The sequence below is a fragment of the Electrophorus electricus genome, chromosome 6, assembly GCF_013358815.1.
Source record: "Electrophorus electricus isolate fEleEle1 chromosome 6, fEleEle1.pri, whole genome shotgun sequence".
Taxonomy (NCBI): Eukaryota; Metazoa; Chordata; class Actinopteri; order Gymnotiformes; family Gymnotidae; genus Electrophorus; species Electrophorus electricus.
The window spans coordinates 26,717,034-26,737,780 of NC_049540.1; the positions used below are offsets into that span (position 1 = coordinate 26,717,034).

General features: G+C 50.1%; 1 protein-coding gene across 5 annotated transcripts in view; it reads right to left on the reverse strand.

The window, feature by feature from the left end:
- vav2 (vav 2 guanine nucleotide exchange factor) overlaps positions 1-20,747 on the reverse strand; it is a 111,530-nt gene that overhangs the window by 20,493 nt on the left and 70,290 nt on the right. For 4 of the 5 annotated variants that reach the window (XM_027004195.2, XM_027004192.2, XM_027004191.2 and 1 more), the window contains exons 3-6: positions 14,997-15,055; positions 7,624-7,692; positions 1,398-1,503; positions 1,184-1,198 (exon numbers count right to left, since the gene is read on the reverse strand). In XM_027004195.2, the coding sequence (XP_026859996.1) occupies positions 1,184-1,198; positions 1,398-1,503; positions 7,624-7,692; positions 14,997-15,055 (249 nt within the window). The remainder of the gene's footprint in view (positions 1-1,183; positions 1,199-1,397; positions 1,504-7,623; positions 7,693-14,996; positions 15,056-20,747) is intronic. The other variant, XM_027004193.2, reaches the window with a different exon arrangement.

Below are 20,747 nucleotides of genomic sequence, written 5' to 3' on the forward strand. Positions count from 1 at the left end.
GCACAGACGTGAAATCGAACACTTGTGCCACTGTTCCTGTAGCTCACCTGGCACAGCAAGATTTGCACTATGCCAAGGTCACGGGTTCAAGTCCCAGGGTGCACATGTGCTGATAAATGTGTAGAATAGACATTTGTGTATATATGTAAGTCTCTCTGGATTAGAACGTCTACCACATGCCGCAAAGGTGAACACAGTGTTGACAAGCTTGCAGTTTCGACACGGCGGTAAAAGCTCTAAAGACCATCTGGGTCCGCTGACGTGGGGCCGTCAGTCACCCCAGAGAACATCCTTTATCCTTCACAACACCACCTGCCACAAAACCGGAGAGAAGCGGCGGGAGGAGGTGAGAGAGGAAAGGCATCCATCTGCAGACGGCACCACCCAGTCAGGGGCAGGACGTCTGAGGCTTTTAGAGGGCTGGAAAAGGATCACACGTCTGGGATTTGTACAGGTAAGCAGCACACAGGCGCTGCCATCGGTTCCGTCGAAATGTGCATTTTACGAGCAGCTGGAAAGCGGAAGAGACTCCCATGCTTGTCCGACGGCTCTGGACAACGGGAAGAAGATGGAATCCACGTGGAGATTCCAGCTCAGGGAACACGGAGTCGAGTCTTTTTCTCCCAGTCCCTCCTCTGAGCCAGGGTTTCCCCATCGGCCTTTATCCAACTCCGTTTTGTCCTCTCTCTCTCCATCTCATCTGTGTTTGTGTAACTGAGAGGATGACGTGACGCTCCGAGTATACGTCTCACGACGCAGCTGAGACGTGCGTCAAAGACTCATGCACGCACTCGAGCGAGCGAAGCAGAGAGCTCACCCACTGCTCTGGCAATTTAGAAGCGGTCTCTCTGAAACGGAGCTGCTGCACTTCTCCTGATGAACGGGACAAGGGGCATCTGAGTCGAGTGATCTGCTCCTACAGTTCCACTGCCCCATCACTGAAACGGACTGGCCCACGCTACACCTGTTCAAACCGACGAACTGAACTTCTGGACAACTTCTTCAACAGAGGTGACGCCAGGCCGAAATGTTTGGCTCCAAGCGTGCAAGGAGCCCACTGTTAAGCACAGTGCCAACTACAGGACGAGGGAGGGGGGGGTGTGATAGGGTGGGACTGAGGGACTCGGGGAGGAGCATCACGGTCGTGTATCAATCAGTGGGGTCAGATCAGGACGACACTCACCTGCATGTATCGAATCTGCAGCATTAAGGAGGCAAAGCGGCACATTAAGAGAGCACGTTAACTCATGGACACAGCCTTGGGAACAATGCAGGAACAGTTCAGCGTCTCCTCTACGGACACGTGCTACATGGCCATGACGCATCATCTCTCCCTCAGCTGCCCTTCCACACAGACACCAGCCCAGACTCCGCGATTAGACAAGCGGCTTACTCACCATGGGCTGCCTAACCTCCACCTTAATGATGTCCTCGTAGATATCGTCTCCTTCATCTTCACAAGGAACGCAGTCATAGATGTCATCCTCACCCACATCATGCTCACTATAGATGTAAACACACACACACACACACACACACACACACAGCACCAAACGTGTTAAACGAGACAGAATGAAGAATCATACAAAATGATAGGATGTGAATGTAGGATGTGATATTTTAACTTCACCCTTTCTCCTTTACAGAATGAAGCATAAGGAACATTTCTTTCTAAATGTTTTCTTATTTGTCACAGGATACCAGACAAAACAGGGTCACTGTGGTATCTGAACTCCTTTTTCTGCTTTCATGAGTGACAGGAACCGCACAAACGTCTCCTTTGCTCCTGATCGTGTCTACAGTGCGAGATGCAAAACCGAAGGCCAGCTGCACCACACACACACACACAAAGAGCTGGTGATGGTATGATGGTACAACTCATTATTTCCCCAAAGAAACCAGACTGCATTTAATTCTAAGTTTAGGCTGTATGTGTGAGTGGTGGTGGGTTGTTGCGTTTCACCAAAACGTGCGAAGTGAGTCATATTTACAATACAGGACATCTCATCAGAGATATTTGAATAAGGGATCTGACATGAACGAGTGTGGTTTCGTGCAAAGCTCTCTCTGTGTGCGTGCGTGTGGGTGCCTTCATTGGCACACACTGTTTTTTCAGGCAAGTGAAATTCTGAAGTCTGAAGATTCTGCTCTGACGTCCACGCAGGCTGTGGCTTCTGTCCCAGCTGTGCACACAGGGCAAAGAAAACAGCTCACCACTGCTCACCACTACTAACCACACGCTACAGCTTGAAGTGCAGAACTACACATTCACAGAAGTGACCATAACAGCATGTCCTCTGACCCATTTTCGCTTTTCTGTCTCACTTTCTTTGTCCCATAGTTTCTCCCCCTCACACACACACACACACACACACAAGAACTTAGAGTTTATCGCTGATCGAACAATAAATTAAAAATCAACAGAGAAGCTGCAGAAACAGCAATGATTTGGCAGCAACCTTGGTGTGGAGCGGTGACGTTACGGTCTCCTCCGTGGCTCTAAACATGTAACACAAATCCACTCTGCGCCCTGCACAATAGCCTAACCTTCACAAGGCAAAGTGATTAGATGCACTTCATCCTGTATAGATTTCCAACCCAATCAGTACCAGAAATATCAGTGTGAAAAGTCAGATGTGCTCCTGCTGTGTGGCTGTAGAAGGGTGGGGGGGGGGGGGGGGGTGGAGAGGCATAAACCAACACGGAGAGAAAAGCTTTTAACAAGATTACACTTCCAGAACAGCAACCAGTTAGCAATAATTCACATGGCAATAAAACAGATGGCTTGGGCTGTTAAAAGAGTGAAATGATTTGAATTGTCAGCATATGATTTTTTTTTTTTTTTCCCCTTTCCAAAACGTGTGAATTGGTAACATAATTGAAACACACGCGACACACCGCACGCACGCGTGCACACGGAATATGGCTCCCACCAGCTCGGCCAGATGGCACGTCTGCAGGCTGCTGTGCCTTGGGTTGCCATGGCGACCCTCCGCCCCCCCCCCTTTGCCCCAGAACAGCCAACCAGTACAAACACAATGGCCCTGCTCCGCGACCGCGGGGGCCGTCCCTCCTACCGGCCGCCGCCCACTCTGATCTCCTCCTTGGCTGCTGCCATCTGCGTGACAAACGGCCGCGAAGACCGCGAGCTCCTCTCTGGGGCGGCTATAGAGCCGCAGAGACGAGGGCAATCCTACCTGCACGTCCAAACCGAGAGAGCGGCGTCGTGCGAAAGCGAACGCCCGTACTCCTAACGAGGCAGCGCTCGCGCAATTCCTGCATGACAGCAATGAGCACAAGTGCAGGTAGTGCTCGGCTCTGTATGACGGGCCCCACACGATGCTGCTGAAAACCAATAAGAAGATGACCAATGTACCAGGACGGTATTATTACAGCTTTCAAAGTTTCTGATGCCAAATAGATACACAGCGGTTAAAATGGGAAGATTTACGAGCTCAGGATATGCGTAGGAATTCTTGAACTGGGACTCAATCCTCCCCAGTCCTGCACAGGGCCACAGCTCAAAGCACGCTGGTCCGAGCGGCAACCAGGGCCGCCTTGCACAGACAAATTCCAGAACCAGGTGAAGGATAGCACAGACGGCAACGCATGTGGGTGGTTGACACCCCCCCCCCTCCACAGTGGAGGACCGCTGGGAAACTGAACTGGAACTGGCCTGAATGCACGACCTTCCGCACTGGCCCAAACTACTTGCCCTATAGAAACGTTTCACTGTGATGCTCTCGTAAAATTGTGTTAAAGCAGGGCCTATGCTTTACTGGAGAGCCAGGCACAAGGCTTTTATCTTAACACTACTGTGAACGCTAAGACACCTTCTTTATGCTCTCCACAACTCATTAGCATGAATAATTCAGCAGTCTGCAGCTCATGAAGGCTCTCCAATGTCGTGGTCGCCACGCCCTCACCTTGCCTGATCAGTAACGCGAGCCCCTGAACTGCTCCAGGTGATGGAGGCCTCCATTAGAAAGCAGTAGCCAGGATAAATGACTTTAACCCCCCTGGCCCTCCGCCCCTGGCAGGTGAAGCATCCATCATGTGACTTTGTGTAAAGGTGGTACTTTCCATCACAGCACATGAAAAGGATGCTCCATTAGTGTTTGACTGAGGAGAAATGGGCACAGATCTTTGGGGGTGGGGGTTTGGGGGCGTCGCTGGGGCATGCAGGGTGAGGACTGTGAGACTGTAATTGCGGTTGTGTGGTTGACCTGGACGGACGGACGGACCGTAGACCACCGCTCTACGCTGCGTGACGACAGGCGGCTCTGTCTGCATGCAGAGCTGCTTCCTGCTGTGCTGCTCTGGGTGACCAAACACCGACAGAGACAGGAGGATCGAGGGCGGCATTCCTTCCGTAAACAGCCCCCGAGGCTGTGCGTGAGCTAGACAATGCAGTGGACTTTACTAAGGGAGTGCGTGGTTGGGGGTTGTGTGTGTGCGGGGTGGGTGTCTGATTTTGCTGTTTATGCAAGAGTGTGTGTGTGCGTGCGTGCGCGCCTGCTTTGGCATACGATGGCAAGTGCTTTTGTGAGTCCCCCACAGCTGGTGCCACAGGCCTTTACCCAGACTCCCGGGCCCAGAGAGAGACGTCTGACAGGCTCTCAGGTGCAGCAGGTCTGAAGTTAACCACACCAGGCGTGAGACACAGGAGGTTATAGTATTTCCTATTCTCAAAGAACCACCACGGTTCTGAAAGAGCATGACATCACATGCCAGAGATCACACACATACTGGCTTTTATCTTTATTCTTTTTAAACAGGCCAATTTTGAAGTATTATCTTGGTCATACACCAACATTTTTGTCTTACAGATCTATTGTGGGCTGGCCCTAAATTATAGCCACGTTGAACGCGCCTGTGATTGGTTCATCCATTCCTGTACATATTCCAGCATTTTCAGTATCACGGTGCTGCCAGGGCCCGCCTTTATCTGTGTTTAGCCTTTAACAGTCAGAGAAAGGAGGATTTCATCCCACAAGCCTCACCGAGCGTTTGTGATGACTCACTCACACCATCACAGACGAGGTTTGGAAGGAGTCTGAGGTTATCTTCCACGCTTGCGTGCGAGGTGTGGAAGCATAAGCAGACCCCTGAACTGTTCCCAAAAGGCCATCCCACTGGTAAACAGTGACTCATCATCTAGATAACAAATCTCAGAACTAGGGAAACAGCCTGGTGGACGAAGTTCTATCAATCAGACGATATTTATACGACATGCTACACACTAGCCTGGGTTGTTCCAATATTCTACCAGACGGGTTTCACAGCTGCCAACACTGGTGCACCAGAGAGGGTAAGGAGAAGAGTTTCTGACATGACAAATGTCCAGATAGCCAGTCGCTATTTCGGGGGGGGGGGGGAGAAAGAGTCTCTGAGCAACTCTGTCTGGTCGCTTTGAACAATAATTTCATGCTTTATCAGTTTTCAGATGGACAAATTGAACGTATCGAAAAGTGGGGCAATGGTGCCGGAAATCTACCGGGAGCCATTCGCAAACGACTTCCCAGAGTAGCTTAAATGGGCTCGATTAACAACCTTGTCGGTTTTAAGCATCCCACCATTCACTGCGTCCTAATTCCCTGCAGTCAGTAAGCCTTGCGCACACCCCAGTACACAGAGCCCAGAGCGCCTCCCCCCAGCTCGGTATACACAGTCCTCCCATGACCCCTCTCAAGGTGAAGAGGAAGGAAACCGGCTGTCTCTGGGTAGGACACGGACACTATGGTTACACAAGTATCCAAAAAAAAGAAAAGATGAACCTGTTTGAATATTGATTTACTTGTCCACCTACCCTAACCTCCCGAGACTCAGGTGGAGTGAATTCAGGATGACCTTGTGTTAGGACACAAAGACTCTCGGTCAAGATTAAGCAAAAGATAAAAGCATCAGGTTAAAAAAAGAAAATCAAGGGATTGGACAGAACCTTAGCACACTGGTCATGACTGTTACCTTCCTAAAAATATCCTGAAGACAACATGAGGCGGAAATCAGAACACGCTTGCGCACTCTAGATTCTTCTCCCTCCAGCTGCTCCGCCCTTGTCAGAAGACAGAACGTCACAGGAAAACTAGAATTTTATCTTTACCCAGGAACATCAAAAATAAATAAAAAATCCATTTGGATCTCAGGTTGTTTTGAAGCACCACTCACCCACACACCCCCACGCACCCACCCACCCACACATACCCACACCCACCCACACATACCCACACACACACACACCCACCCACACACCCCATGCTGTAAAGTGCATGCCAGTGCCAGTTCTGCTTTCTGACGGGTCTTAAAGCCAGACCCCTGCAGCTGTGCAGCTCAGGTGCATTACACATCTCAGCTGAAGCGCATGATGGCAGGGTGGTCCAATTACGTGCGTACGAGCGCCGTGTGCAGGGGCCTGCTGAAGTGTGGCCCACTGTGTCTCATCCAGGACTTTCCTATTAATTACGCCGGCACAATACACTGCAGTGAAATCTTATTTGTCACTTTTAAAGGTTCCACACATGGGTGGATGGTTTCATTCATTTAATAACATCTTGCTCCCCACAGCTGGCAGAGCAGTGCATGACCTGACACAGGACCAGGCTAAGCACTGCTCACACTAAACGCCTGTGGAAGAGTTACAGCCAAAAAGTGACTTTAGATACCAATGACCAGAGTGCGTTTCCTCTTATCCAGAGGGTGGCCAGAGGAACCAACAGAATACATGCCAAAAATTGTCCTTTAAAGTTTCTGTGGATAACATGCACATAAAACAACTTACAAATTAGTGTACCGTCTTCTGTGTGTCTTTCACTTTACGGACGACAAAAGAAAAAGGTGACCCTGTTGTCCGCCACATGAATCCAGCATGTCTGACAGAAGAGTGTGAATGAAGGCATTAGGCAGTGCGTGGCCGGGAACCAGAGACCCTCTCTGTGCACAGCTCCGTCAAGAGGCTCGATGGAGAATAGGAACCTTCCAATATACACACACGTACATATACACACACACCTCCACACCCCCCCCGTGCACCCTTTCCTTCTCTACCCAACACCCACACCAGCCTGCACCAATTTGGCTGCTCCAAACTGGTATTGCCATGGCAACCAATGGAGTGAATAATGCCAGATTGTTTTATGCAAACAAGGAAGCCAAGAGATCAGAATGGACTCTGTGTGTGTGTGTGTGTGTGTGTGAGTGACTGTGTGTGAGAGTGACTGTGTGTGTGTGTGTGAGAGTGACTGTGTGTGTGTGTGTGTGAGAGTGACTGTGTGTGTGTGTGTGAGAGTGACTGTGTGTGTGTGTGTGTGAGTGACTGTGTGTGTGTGTGTGAGAGTGACTGTGTGTGTGTGTGTGTGAGTGAGTGACTGTGTGTGTGTGTGTGTGAGTGTCTGTGTGTGTGAGTGACTGTGTGTGTGAGTGACTGTGTGTGTGAGTGACTGTGTGTGTGAGTGACTGTGTGTGTGAGTGACTGTGTGTGTGTGTGTGCGCGAGTGTGTGTGCGCGAGTGTGTGTGTGTGTGTCTGTCTGTGTGTGTGTGTGTCTGTCTGTCTGTCTGTCTTTCTTGAGGATGGTTTGTGTGTACAAAGTACGTCCAGGGAGAAAAAGGTGAGGGATGACACTTACTCCGCCAGCTCCTCCAGGCTTCGGTAGACGTCATCTTCATTGAGAGCTGTGTCCTCTGATGGAAAAGGCCTGGACAGAGCGAGAGAGAGAGCGAGCGGTAATATTAGCCCTCACACACAGGCAGAAGGCGAGCACATCCATCAGTCAGTGTGCCAGCCTCACTCCACCCCATCCATAATTCAGCAGGTTGCTTTATTTATGAGTCCCCCATCTCCCTTATGATTGACACCTGCAACAATGAGACAGATGTTTCAAAGACATTTATCTGATTCTGAACAGAATTCCACACACACAGAAAGGACTGCGGCAGGAGCGAATGACACGACCTCCTCCGACAGAGGCTCGGAGACATGTGCCCAGGCCTCCTTTCAGAGGGCACGGGTCAAAAGCACCGTTCTCCAGAAGTTCCTCCCACACAGAAAATAACGATAGTGCTCACTAATACTCATATGTGTACTGGAATGCAGCATTTGATCTAGTCAAGGTGTGGTTTGCCTCAGGCCCTGTCCTCCTGAGAGGTCATCAGGTCTCTCCCTCTCTCTCCCTCTCTCCCTCTCTCTCTCTCTCTCTCTCTCTCTCTCTCTCTCCGAGCACGAGCCGAACACCAGCTTGGAATTAAAGGGCACAAGATGCAAGCTGTGCGAGTGTCACATCAGTGTGCTCAGCAATGGAGTGTATGTAATGCACTGTAGGCGAGCATGCATACAGTGCAGTGCGTGGGTGTGTGTGTGTGTGTGTGTGTGTGTGTGTGTGTGTGTGTGTGTGTGTGTGTAAAGCCTGCCGTGCTGTGCTATGGAGGTCTGTGCAGAGCGCTACCCTCCACTGAATAAGCAGAGCCTGCCAACGTTAAACTCTTTCTTTCCAGGAAACTACGCATTGCGCTGACAGACACCCATCACCTCAGCTTTAACTACACAATCCTTGTCTGTGGGAGTGCTGCCGTAGGGAGGAAGGAAGACAAGACAGGAGAGTGAAGGAGCAGCCTTCTTGAAACTCCACCTACCCTCCACCTGAACACACCATCAAAGCAGAGCTGCATCAGTGGCTACTGACAGAGGCATGTGCATGCATCAGAAACACATGTAAACATGCTAGCATGCAATGTAATTCCCTGTGTACACACACACACACACACACACACACACACACACACACACACACACACACACACACACACACACACACACACACGCTGACCCTCCCCCTAGAGGGAAGGAATGCGTCCAGAGAGGTGGGCTTTCAGCACCAGTCACACTGTCACACAGGCAGGAAGACTGAAAACACACGTTGATGGAGCAGCTATAGTGCGTGTCTGTGTAGGAACGGGTGTGTGTGTGTGTTTGCGGGTGCGCGTGCACGCATGTGCGTGTGAACCCCCAGGGTATATTTCTGGCTATACTTTTTTCATGCAACAAGGCAAACACACACACACACACACACACAAAGTGGTGCACATCCGCATTCACTTCTGACTACAGACCACATTTTCTAATCAAACGTATTATTATCATTCTGAGTACACCTATTACGTTGAATAATACGACCTCCAAATTGGTTTATAATTACCGTTGCAGTGCATGAATAAATAACTGAAGGAGAGCGTTGTCACTCAAACCGAATCATCTTCATACCAAACTGCACAAAAACGGACTTCGCTTTTGGTCAAAGGCGACCCGGTGACCCAAAGCGCGGAAGCTGCAGGGTAAACAGGTATGGAGACTCCATGTAGGCGAACGCGCTCGCCTCCATTTCATAACGATATTCATAAGACAAATGGGCAAATTTGAAAGCAGCTGTAGACCACATGCTGCATCACACGCACAGTCCTGACGCCCTCCGCTGTGCAGAAACTACTGAGCTCCACTTCTGAACTCATCCGTATTCCATTCGGTCTGAGACGGTTATAAAGGGGGCAGCCCTAACGACCGGCCAAAGCCCCCCGTGCCTGCTGAAGGGTTACCAGGTTACAGGAGGAATAGATTTCTTATGCCTCTGTAATTAAGCGAGCGAGACATTCACGGTGCAGGTTTGACTCCAGTCACCTTCAGCGCCACAGACACATTGGGGGTGAGTGGGACGTGATTGGTTCCGAGCGAGACGGCCGCGGAGAGAGGCGGTGTCCGTCCAAGTGTTCGGCGGAGAGTCCTCAACCTCTCCTGCCTCTCTGTTCCACGAGACGCCCTCCTGAGATAGGAGGAAAGGATCCGTTCTCTCGCACACTCCACGCCTAATGAGAAAAGCCGTGAACAAAGGGGTCCACCTCAGAGAAGGTTAGGTGCTGCCAAAACGTGTTTATTCGTTTTTAGAGAGCACGCAGAGCGCATTTGGTGCCGCTTCCATCAGTCAATGTCATCTTCCACAGCGATCTGCCGCTCTGCCCAAAACAGCCACCCACCATCTGTTCTCACACACACACACACACACACACACACACACCTGGGCATGCTGTCATGCACCCCCACAGCAAGCCCCACTGATAACATACACTCACACAGGCAACAAGACTCAAAACACAAAACACACAACACACACACACCCACGCCCACACACACGCTGAGCTGTCTCCTGAATTTAACATTGCTTACACTGATGATTTTGATACCATTGGAGATCGGCGTGACAGCTCGAAATGCATCATACTCATGGAAGGTATAATTAGACTTGGTAGGCACATCAGTCTCAGTCCAGTTCCATTCATGTCCAACCTTAAAACCATCCCTGTGTTTTATCTCCTGGAAACAGATATTTGCCGTGTTCAGACGGCACCATTCCGGAAGAGCTCAGAATAATTGAAAGACTTTGGGGATGGACTTCATAATTGCACATTGGAGTGAACATAAGCTGCCTTGAAAACACAGACGTGCACACACACACAAACAAACAAACAAATAAATGCACACACACACACACACACACACACAGAAAGAGATTCAATTCAGGAAGATTAAAATGGCATCTTTGGCTGAGCGTCCCCACGAGTGGGGAAGCGTCCTCTTTCCACACTGATGAATTCAGTGGCTTGTGTGCTGTGAGTAGAGAGCAGAGAGCATATTTGATTAATTCATGATGTGGTCTTTTTTTGACCTGTTTGTGGTGCACAATACGTGCAATTAGCAATTAGTATCAGCAGAGTTAAAGCGCCGAGGTCAGGAGCGAGTAATAAATCTGTATAATGAGCGGCAGGCTACGCAAAAGTCACCTCCTTTCAGATCTCTCTACACTCCTCGTTCCTCTTATCTCATCCGTCTCTCTCTCTCTCTCTCTCTCTCACTGTTCTCACCGTCTCACACTTCTTGCTTGTCCAACACTCAGGGCATTTCTTCCTGAGATTCCTCCATCAGACTCTCAGCAAAGGTGTGAAAATATTGACTTTTTTTAAAAAGCTGTCAGACAGTAATCTGCTGAAACACAGGAGCTTATCAGAGAGGGAACCGAGCAGGAGTAGAGGAGAGGTAGATGAGGCTGAGGCTGACCCCAGGAGGAGAGGAGAGGTAGATGAGGCTGAGGCTGACCCCAGGAGGAGAGGAGAGGTAGATGAGGCTGAGGCTGACCCCAGGCAGAGAGGTAGAGGTGGCTGAGGCTGACCCCAGGAGGAGAGGAGAGGTAGATGAGGCTGAGGCTGACCCCAGGCAGAGAGGTAGATGAGGCTGAGGCTGACCCCAGGCAGAGAGGTAGAGGTGGCTGAGGCTGACCCCAGGAGGAGAGGAGAGGTAGATGAGGCTGAGGCTGACCCCAGGAGGAGAGGAGAGGTAGATGAGGCTGAGGCTGACCCCAGGCAGAGAGGTAGAGGTGGCTGAGGCTGACCCCAGGAGGAGAGGAGAGGTAGATGAGGCTGAGGCTGACCCCAGGCAGAGAGGTAGAGGTGGCTGAGGCTGACCCCAGGAGGAGAGGAGAGGTAGATGAGGCTGAGGCTGACCCCAGGCAGAGAGGTAGAGGTGGCTGAGGCTGACCCCAGGAGGAGAGGAGAGGTAGATGAGGCTGAGGCTGACCCCAGGCAGAGAGATAGAGGTGGCTGAGGCTGACCCCAGGAGGAGAGGAGAGGTAGATGAGGCTGAGGCTGACCCCAGGCAGAGAGGTAGAGGTGGCTGAGGCTGACCCCAGGAGGAGAGGAGAGGTAGATGAGGCTGAGGCTGACCCCAGGCAGAGAGGTAGAGGTGGCTGAGGCTGATCCCAGGAGGAGAGGAGGGGTAGATGAGGCTGACTCCAAGAGGAGAGGTAGAGGTGGCTGAGGCTCACTCCAGGAGGGGTAGATGAGGCTGACTCCAGGAGGGGTAGATGAGGCTGACTCCAGGAGGACAGCAGGGGTAGAGGCAGTCTGGCTGTATTCTTGGTTAATAAGCAGCTGTGGCTGAGAAGCAAACCGGATTCTGCACATCACGCTGACGCCATTAAGGAGCAGCTCCAGCACTTTGTTAACAACTGAAGCAGGAGCACAGAAGTGGCCTCAAATCAGGAAGAGGCCAGAAACAACCATGGTTTCCAAAATGTTTAAGACACTAATACTTTGGGAATGACAAATGACCTGCAAACGAGGCACGCTAACTTCACTTGAGACCTCATTGGAATTAAAGAAGACAAAAAAGAGGATAAAAGGAAAGAGGATAAACGAGAGCGGAGCCTGGGGTATCCGGGGTATCTGCCACAGGCTGGATAAATGAGAGAGGAGTCTGGGGTATCTGCTCCATCACAGCTGAGCACCGATCCCGTCTTCCACTGGCTCTCGGAGATAAAGCCCTTTTAGACTGCCACGTCCATCACAGCCCAAATCTATAGCACTTGGGACAGCAGAGTGAACCTCCATCAGATCTCTTCAGGGAAGGCAGTGTGTTAGCAGTGAGGGCTATCTGACGCCCCGAGGCCTGACCAAGATCACCGAAGAGCACCGATTTCTCCAGGACATGGTGCTTTCTGTCTGATCTCTACTCAGGCTGTGGGGTCTATGACGCAAACATCTGACAGACCCCCAGAATGGCAGGGCTGGTGCTTTGCTGTTGACATTTAACAAACACACTTATGGGCAACTCTAAGCTGATTCACGTGCAGAAGTCTTTTTTTTTTTTCTTAATGGATGAAATGGTCCATAAACTTATGCATGTGTGTTTGTGTGCATGCATAACAAATGAAAGGCATGAGTGCGTGCAGCTATACAGGCTTGGCATGCAAATCCAGAGAAGGCACTAAGCAGACATTATGAGTGTAGAAGTGTGAGCATGCAGCACTCTGAGTGTAATACACGAGTGTAATGTCTCAGTGTAGCGAGACACAGCAAGGGAGAGTGAGCGCAGATGGAGAAACACACAGAAGAGAGGAGGACAGAAAATGAGGGATTTTTTTCATCTTCTGGGGGGATTTTCTCTGCTCACATTAGAATTTTAAAATCAATACCAAAACAGTGCAAGGATTTTAATTAATTTGTAACATGCTCCTCTTCTGCTTCTGATGTGATGTAACTCTATACACACACATTAACACAATGACACCTGTGTTATATGAAACAAGTAAGTCACAAACACACGAACACAAATGAACTGATTCTTCTCTCTCCCCCATTTAACTTAATACAATACAATTTAAATGTACGCATGGCCGTATAATTCCATGAGACACAGTGTTCATAACTGCAGCAGGTTCCCCTGCAGTGGGTGTGCCCTCAAACAACTGACACAGTTTTTATATAAAACAATCTAAAAGAGATGATACACTGTGGCCTGCCTCAAAGTAACCTACTTTAATCGAGAAAGCTATTTTTGTTCCACTCAGCGATGTGAGCTCTGTGAACAGGAAAGCCCAGAGGAAGAGGCTTTTCAGGGTTGAAGAGATGCATACCACGCAGGCCACAGTAAACTGTTACACGAGCCGTCATCAAAGGCCTGGTCAGTGTTATAGCGAGGCCCCCCCCCTCCGGCGGAATCAATGGACTTAACAATTAACAAGCCTGCAAACTAATGATGCAGCAGCTCTAACTTAACGACTGCAGACTATTGACACGAGTGTATTTAAGGGTCGTTTGGATGAGGCCTTAACAATCTACCACGTGCGCGCCGTCAAAAAAAACGTACGGCAGGAGGAATTTAATCGGCTCGGATTACCGCACTGCTTCGCTCCCCTCGCCCTCTGCGCATGGGTCATGTGCATGTCTGAGCAAAGTGGTGACCTTTGAACCCTGCTATGGGGTGGAATTAGAAATGCATCCTCTTGCATTAATACCGATTTATGGAGTCTCTACACTATGCTTCATAAGTTAGGGCAACAAAATTAAAAAATAAATAAATAAATTTTATTTGATTATATATATATATATATATATATATATATATATATATATATATATATATATATATATATATATATATATATATATATATATATATATTTTACACACACACACACAATAATGTCTTAGAACTAGTGTGACTCACAGCTTACTCAATGGGATGCAGCAGAATGGAGAAAGAGACTCCCATCAGGAAAACTTTGGAAGTACACAGGATCTTTCAGAGCCCCAAATAAACCCGGAGGGTCAGGCCAGGCCACAGGCTCCGACCCAGCGGAAGGCGCTGAAGCAGCATGCCCAGAAAAGCGTGGGGCCCCTGAGACACGCCTCTCCGAGGGAGGACACAAAGCGGCCTTTCTCCGGCCTCCCGGGCCGAGCGGGAAATGACAAGGGTTCCCTGAATCAAAGAGTGCTCCCGGAGCTCTTAAAAGTACAGGCAGGGGTAGTGGGTAGTGCAGACACTGGGTAGTGCAGATTTGACTTACATTAGTCACAGACACAGTGTTCCCAGCATTCCCTAGCAGGCCCCTTCCATGCCTTTCCTGTTATTACATCAGGACGAGATTCACAGGCCGCGCAGTCCAGCTGGACTTGCGCTCCTGCAAAAACCACCAAATATGACCCACGCTTCTACTTCCCCAGCCCGGCACCCAGATGGGGTCCTGGTTGCCGGTAAACAAACAAGCAGTATTTTGGCCGCCCCTCTGCTGCTCCGGGTCTGCTGGGAATGGACGGTGACTCAGGCATGTTTTGTGCAACTGGGCACTCCCCTGCGACTGAGGTCTTAATGGGCTGCTCCATCAGTTCATTACCCTACTGGATGAAAGCATTTAGGTTTATGTATGGAGCCAAGGTGGTGCATCCAGTGTGGGGTGAGTCCAGCCTGGGGGAGGAAAGAGTCCTCAGGGGCTTATAAAGCCTCGCAGCCACGACAAAGCCCGTGCACAGCTCGGACCCGCGTGCTGCTGCCGGAGACGGACGACTTCTGGAGAACGGTTCTGGGAGGAGCCCGCGTAAAAGGGGCAGCGGAGTTTGGAGATGGGTTATGAGCATGCCACGCGAGGCCAAGCCTGGGGCACCACGGGAGGCGGAGGATTACCTGATGCCTTTGATCTGGGCGATGCTGTGGTGAGAGATTCTGGAGAGGGCGGAGATCACCTGCAGAAAGGGAGAAGACGTGGGTTAGTTGCACGGCCTTCACACGGCATGCGGCGCCGGACACGGAGGATAGCGGGCATCCCAGCGGGCAGCGCAAGGCTCGGCCGCGGAGGACAGCGGTCCGGTCATGGGCAAGATGGGAAGCCACGCGTGCCAAATCAGCTAGCACAGACTGGGAAGTGAGCAGCTCCCAGCTCCGCTGCTTGGTGGGTAAGGGGGAAACACATGCAGTATTTAAACTAATTTAATGTCAGCCATGAGTCACATGCGAGTGGGCTTATTGGTGGATGTTGTGGGGGCTTCCAGATGATGTGCTAGAGGGTCCTGGGAGCCTAATGTAGGATCGCACGCATGCACACACACACCCACACACACACACACACACACACCCACACACACCCACCCACACACAAATTACAAACATGTAACGCTGGAGATACTTTTGTCGTGCCTCATTTCATACTTATAGGCGTGTTTTAATGGAGACGCCAGCTGTCAAAGGCTACGTGTGCGCGCGCGCGGGCGGGTTTGTGTGCGTGTTGTGTTTACACACCGGAGCTCCCCAGATCGCTAAACAGGTGTGTGCCGTTTCTGCATGGCTACGTACACACGCTTAGTGCTTCTCCTGCCATGAAGGTCAGTCCACAAATGGTGAGTAACAGGGGCGATCTGGAGTGTCTCTCCGAGCGCAGACGCCTTAAGCTTTGCGCCCGGCTTACAGACATGCGGTGTACTCTATTCAGGATGTTCAAGATAAGAGCTTGGTATCAAAGATGCAGTACATGTCCCCAACACCTGGACCTTGTGCGGTTTGCCCGAATGTCTGTTGAACGAAAAGAAAGAAGGAAGGAATGAAAAAGCTCCATACAGATCAGACGCACTCGACTCTACCCTCTACAGTGACGTGGCCCGTGCCTTGGGCCACGCCCCCTCGGCCCGGGAGGGGAGGAGCCTGCAGGATCAATAACGCCGCATTCCTCTGTGCTACTGCACTTCTCTCCGTCACGCGGCTGTTTGTCAGCCTGCTGTCTCGCCTCCCTGTGCGCCACCGGCTAACGGGCATAAATATTAATGAAGCCTCATATAGTGACACCGAGTGCACCCGTCTGAGTAATAAACCAGAGTCATGCACCCTTTCTTTCTCTCCATCTCTACCGCACCTCCGTGTGCTCATACCTCTTTCTCCCATTCAATCACTCTCATCCCTCGCTCCTGCTCCGCGCTTTATCAGTCATCCCTTGGGTCACGTCAAATCCCCCCCCCCCCCCCCCAACTATTGATTATGCGCTCATTCGACCAGGCAAAGCCGGAAGAGGGCACGCGGCCTCTGCCGCCTCGTGCAAACGCCCCGTCAAACTCGATGAGAGACCCAGAGGAAACGAGGAGTGCGCGGGAGCAAGAGAGAAGCGTCCAGAGGAGGGAGGAGGATGGCGAGGATGAGGAGCAGAGCGGGTGTGGCACGGACTATAATGTCAAGGGCTACGGGCAGAGTACATGACGACACACGGGGAACAGGGACATAAAAGAGGAGAGGCAAGGAGGATGATAAATAAAATACCTTCTTTATGGGGGACACACATGTGCACAGAGCACAGAACGCTGCACCACCGTGGCTGCAGGCGACATGGGCGCCATGCCAAATATTCATTACGACACCTTAATTACCCAGATATACAGCCGGCAATAACTCACCGTATGATAAAACCGTACGACGCGCCACTAAGCTGAGCACTGCAGCCTGTACAATACAGTGCACGCTACAACATTTAATTACATACCATGACGCTGACAAATTAAACTCGATCAAAGAGCCGTGGTGAAAAGTGGAGCGCGTGCTGGAAGAACCATGCTCACGCGCTCCAAATGAACGTCTGAGCCAGGAAGACCCGACGCACAAAGGATGAGAGTGTTGGGGGCGTTGGGGTGAACGCTGGGACAGATGGCAATATGAAGTGCAAAGCTCCTACAAAATTACCTACCAGACTTCTAAAATTAAATAAATATTAAAAAAAAAAATAATAATTTAATTGAATGAAGCATCTTGCAGTGAGACAAACACTGAGACAGGTTAGGTGAGCTGACTGGAGAGGTTTTAAATGCATTTAATTGCCTTGATTCTATGCAGTATGGGAGGTTGTCGGTTATGCTGAAATGCCTGGCCCATCGACACTGGCAACTTCAGCTAAACCTTCTCCAAAGAGCCGCAGGTGCATTGGATTATCAGACGTCCCTGGTGTGGACACACCTGAAACAAGTGTGGTCACATCAGAGACAACGGATTAAGTTCTGACACACCAGAGAGCAAACCAGAGATACAGCAGACACACCAGAGACACCACAGCATGTCCACAGGTGTTTCTGCCCCCCCCACAAAAGCCCAGTTCAGTCCCTCGGTACAGGACAACACAGGATATATGCTTGAGGGACCAGGTGGTATAGGCAGACTCCATTACTATTCTGAGGTCCTGTGAGCATAACTAACTCACAGAATGATATTACATGGCCTTCACAGTGATCAGAGGAGAGATGTGTGATCTTTCTCCCAGTCTCTCTGCTACCCTGTCAGAGAAGTGACGAGCCCTGCGCTGTCAAACCTCTTCAAAGCTGTCGACCACATTTAGGGAAGAAAACATGTAAAGAAGCCAGACCTGAAGCTGAATTCAGGACACGTGTCCTGAGATCCACACAGCTCTCCCTGAACGTGCGGCAACGTTTTCTAAAAATGGACCCAAAGACAACGTCTTTGGCCATGGTTCTTAATAATTATGTAATTGTTTTAAAGGAATTCATAAATGCTACTATTACTAATTATTAAAGAAAATCATAGTTGACTTCAGCAAACAGTGTAGACCCTGACCTGCTTTACATCAATGGGAACAGTGTAGAAAGAGTCCCTGCCTTCAGGTTTCCGGGCACGCACATCCCGGAAGTTCTCTCCTGGACAGTCAACGCCACCAAAATGGTCAACAAGACTTAGGGGACTCGTCAGGATGCCGACGTCCTGCATCTGGATGTGGGGAGCCCACTCCTCGGCAGCGGACAGGAGAGCTCTTCAGAGGGTCATGGACACTGCCCAGCTCACTGGCTGTTCACTGCCCACCTCGGACGACCTTTCCGGCTCTCACTGCCCCGTCAAAGCAGCTAGCAACCTCAAAGTCCCTCCACACCCAGGACATCATCCATTTGATCCGCTGCCCTCTGGGAGAGGTTTCAGGTCCATCACGGACAAACAGATTTAAGAAACAACTTCTACCCAAGAGACATATGCGAGCAGAACACTAGTGAACACCAGCAGTGACTGACTGAGTCCTGGGTCACTCACACACCCAGCACACACACCTTTCGACCACTGCTCCTTACTCATACACTCATACACTCCTGTCACTCTGTCGCTGCTATATATACATACAGATTTTTATTTTTTCATACAACAGAGTCCTATTTATTACCACTATTACAAGTAATTAATAACACTGCCTCAACACTCGGGCATATGTGCAATTTTTCAGTGGTGTATTTCTATTTCTATTGCACTCAGCTGCAACACATTCTATATATTTTCATATTTTGTATCGTTTTTTTTTTTCCCATTTCTATTGCTGTTTACTCAGATTGTACAGAAATTGAGTGGCAATCCCAATGATGTTCGCATATAGCAAATCACAATAAAGGAATCGAGCCTATTATGAGGATCTGCCCAGTGAGACTGAAATGCTCAGAAATACTCGCCTCTGTTCAGTCTCCTCGTCGCCTTTCTTAATAAGTCATGTGTGACTGTGAATTTCTTCCACGCATAAGCCCAGTCCTCCTTAGTGTGCACAGCTGTCATTAACATGCAAGAATGTAAACATTTCTCTACATTTAATATGCGCTCCACCCGCTGCCATCTAGACTGTTGAATAAATAATATGATGGCATTTATTCATGCACATATAATAACTACATAGTAAACAGATGATTAGATAAGGATTAAGCAGCTTTTTATTAGGGTGTGTTCTTGAAAAGGGAAAGACAGCGGGATGTCCTGGCACTGGCTGGTGCCCGGGAGATGCACTACTCTCTCTCTCTCTCTCTCTCTCTCTCTCTCTCTCTCCCAAACCAAACAGGAGATCCTCCCAGTGGTAGGGACAGGCTGGGTCTCTCCACAAGCACTGCTCCCTCGCCAGTGGACGAACATGCCTCGAAATCCTGCAACAATGGGCCAATGAGATGCGGAGGTGCTCGCAGGGGTCGCGCCGCACGCCCTCCTGGCTAAGAGGGTTGCGTCTGGAGAGATGTTAGAGGGTGGAGGCACGCACGCTGCCAACGACTTCAGCTTAAATACACGGATCAAAAGGTGTGTGCTGCGCGTAAGAGTCCCCACAGAATGCCTCTCTCCGTCAGCCGTGCATAAGCAAATAAAAACATAACATGAGAGACAGAGTGAGAAAGAAGGAAAGATAGCAATTTTAACAGCTGCGTGTGTAACAAGCAGCTTAGACAGACAATGAGGAATATTACACCACTGTATTTACACAAAGCAAAACAGGAAGTGCTCACATACTAGGGAGGAGTGGGGGAGGGGGGTGACAGTGGGGTTTTTTTTTCTCTCCCTGCGTATTTCAGTGTCTCTGTGTATGTCTCTCTGTTTCTCTTTCTGCCTGCTTGCCTGCCTGTCTCTCTCTCTCTCTCTTTAACACTGAAATGCTGTTCTCCATCTCTCTGGACGTAAAGGGTCTCTGTGTCTCAGGGTGAGAGTTCAGACAGAGGTCGACAACAAGATTACACAATGCTATTTTCTGAGAGGGATAACAGCAGGACAAGCGGAAGGCCAGTCTGTCCGGCCATCTCCCGGTTCCTCCTGCTCCAGCCTGGAGGGCAAACGAAGATGGCAGATTTCCTTTGGACAAATAGCCCTTGCACACCCACGAACCAAGGGCCATGGCTGTCCCGGAAGAGTGACACGTCACATGATGGACAGGATGTGTGTGTGTGTGTGTGTGTGTGTGTGTGTGTGTGTGTGTGTGTGTGTGTGTGAGAGACAGACAGACAGACAGACAGAGTGAGAGAGCAAGCGCGAGAGAGAGAGAGAGAGAGAGAGAGAGAGAGAGAGAGAGAGAGAACGAGCGCGAGCAAGCGAAAGAGTAACCTATACTGCATAATGCAGACATGTGGGCATTAAATATGTGACTGACAGGCAGCAATATCACGCATGGAACACATTTCTGACAAAAATTCTACAAGCACACAAACGAAGGGAAAAAAACCCCCAGCTGAATAAATACAGCTCATAGCGCGTGGCATTCAAATATGCACACCCAGACAAAAGCGTCTGCACAAATGAGGGCAAACGGTGCACTGGACAGTCATTACACCAGCCTCTATCAGATGAAAGGCTTGTATGGTCCTTAAGAACAATGGAAGTGGGGGAAATGGGTGTTTTTGTAGGCCGCAGGCCACTATGAAAGGGTTCGCTTGATCCCACCTGATCCTGCCAGCACAGCGAGCCTCTGCTGACACTGAACTTCACGTTGTTAAGACAGCCGTGCACATGCCTCCCTCCAAGCTGCAACATCGTGCAACGAAATGTTTTTACGCGCCCGTCACAAGCTCTGCCCGTCACAGCGATAAGCCGCGGTGCGCGCCGCGCTCAAGGTGGAGAACTACGACCAGCCTTTTCCAGAGAGCGACGCGCGGCGTCGCGAGTGAAAGG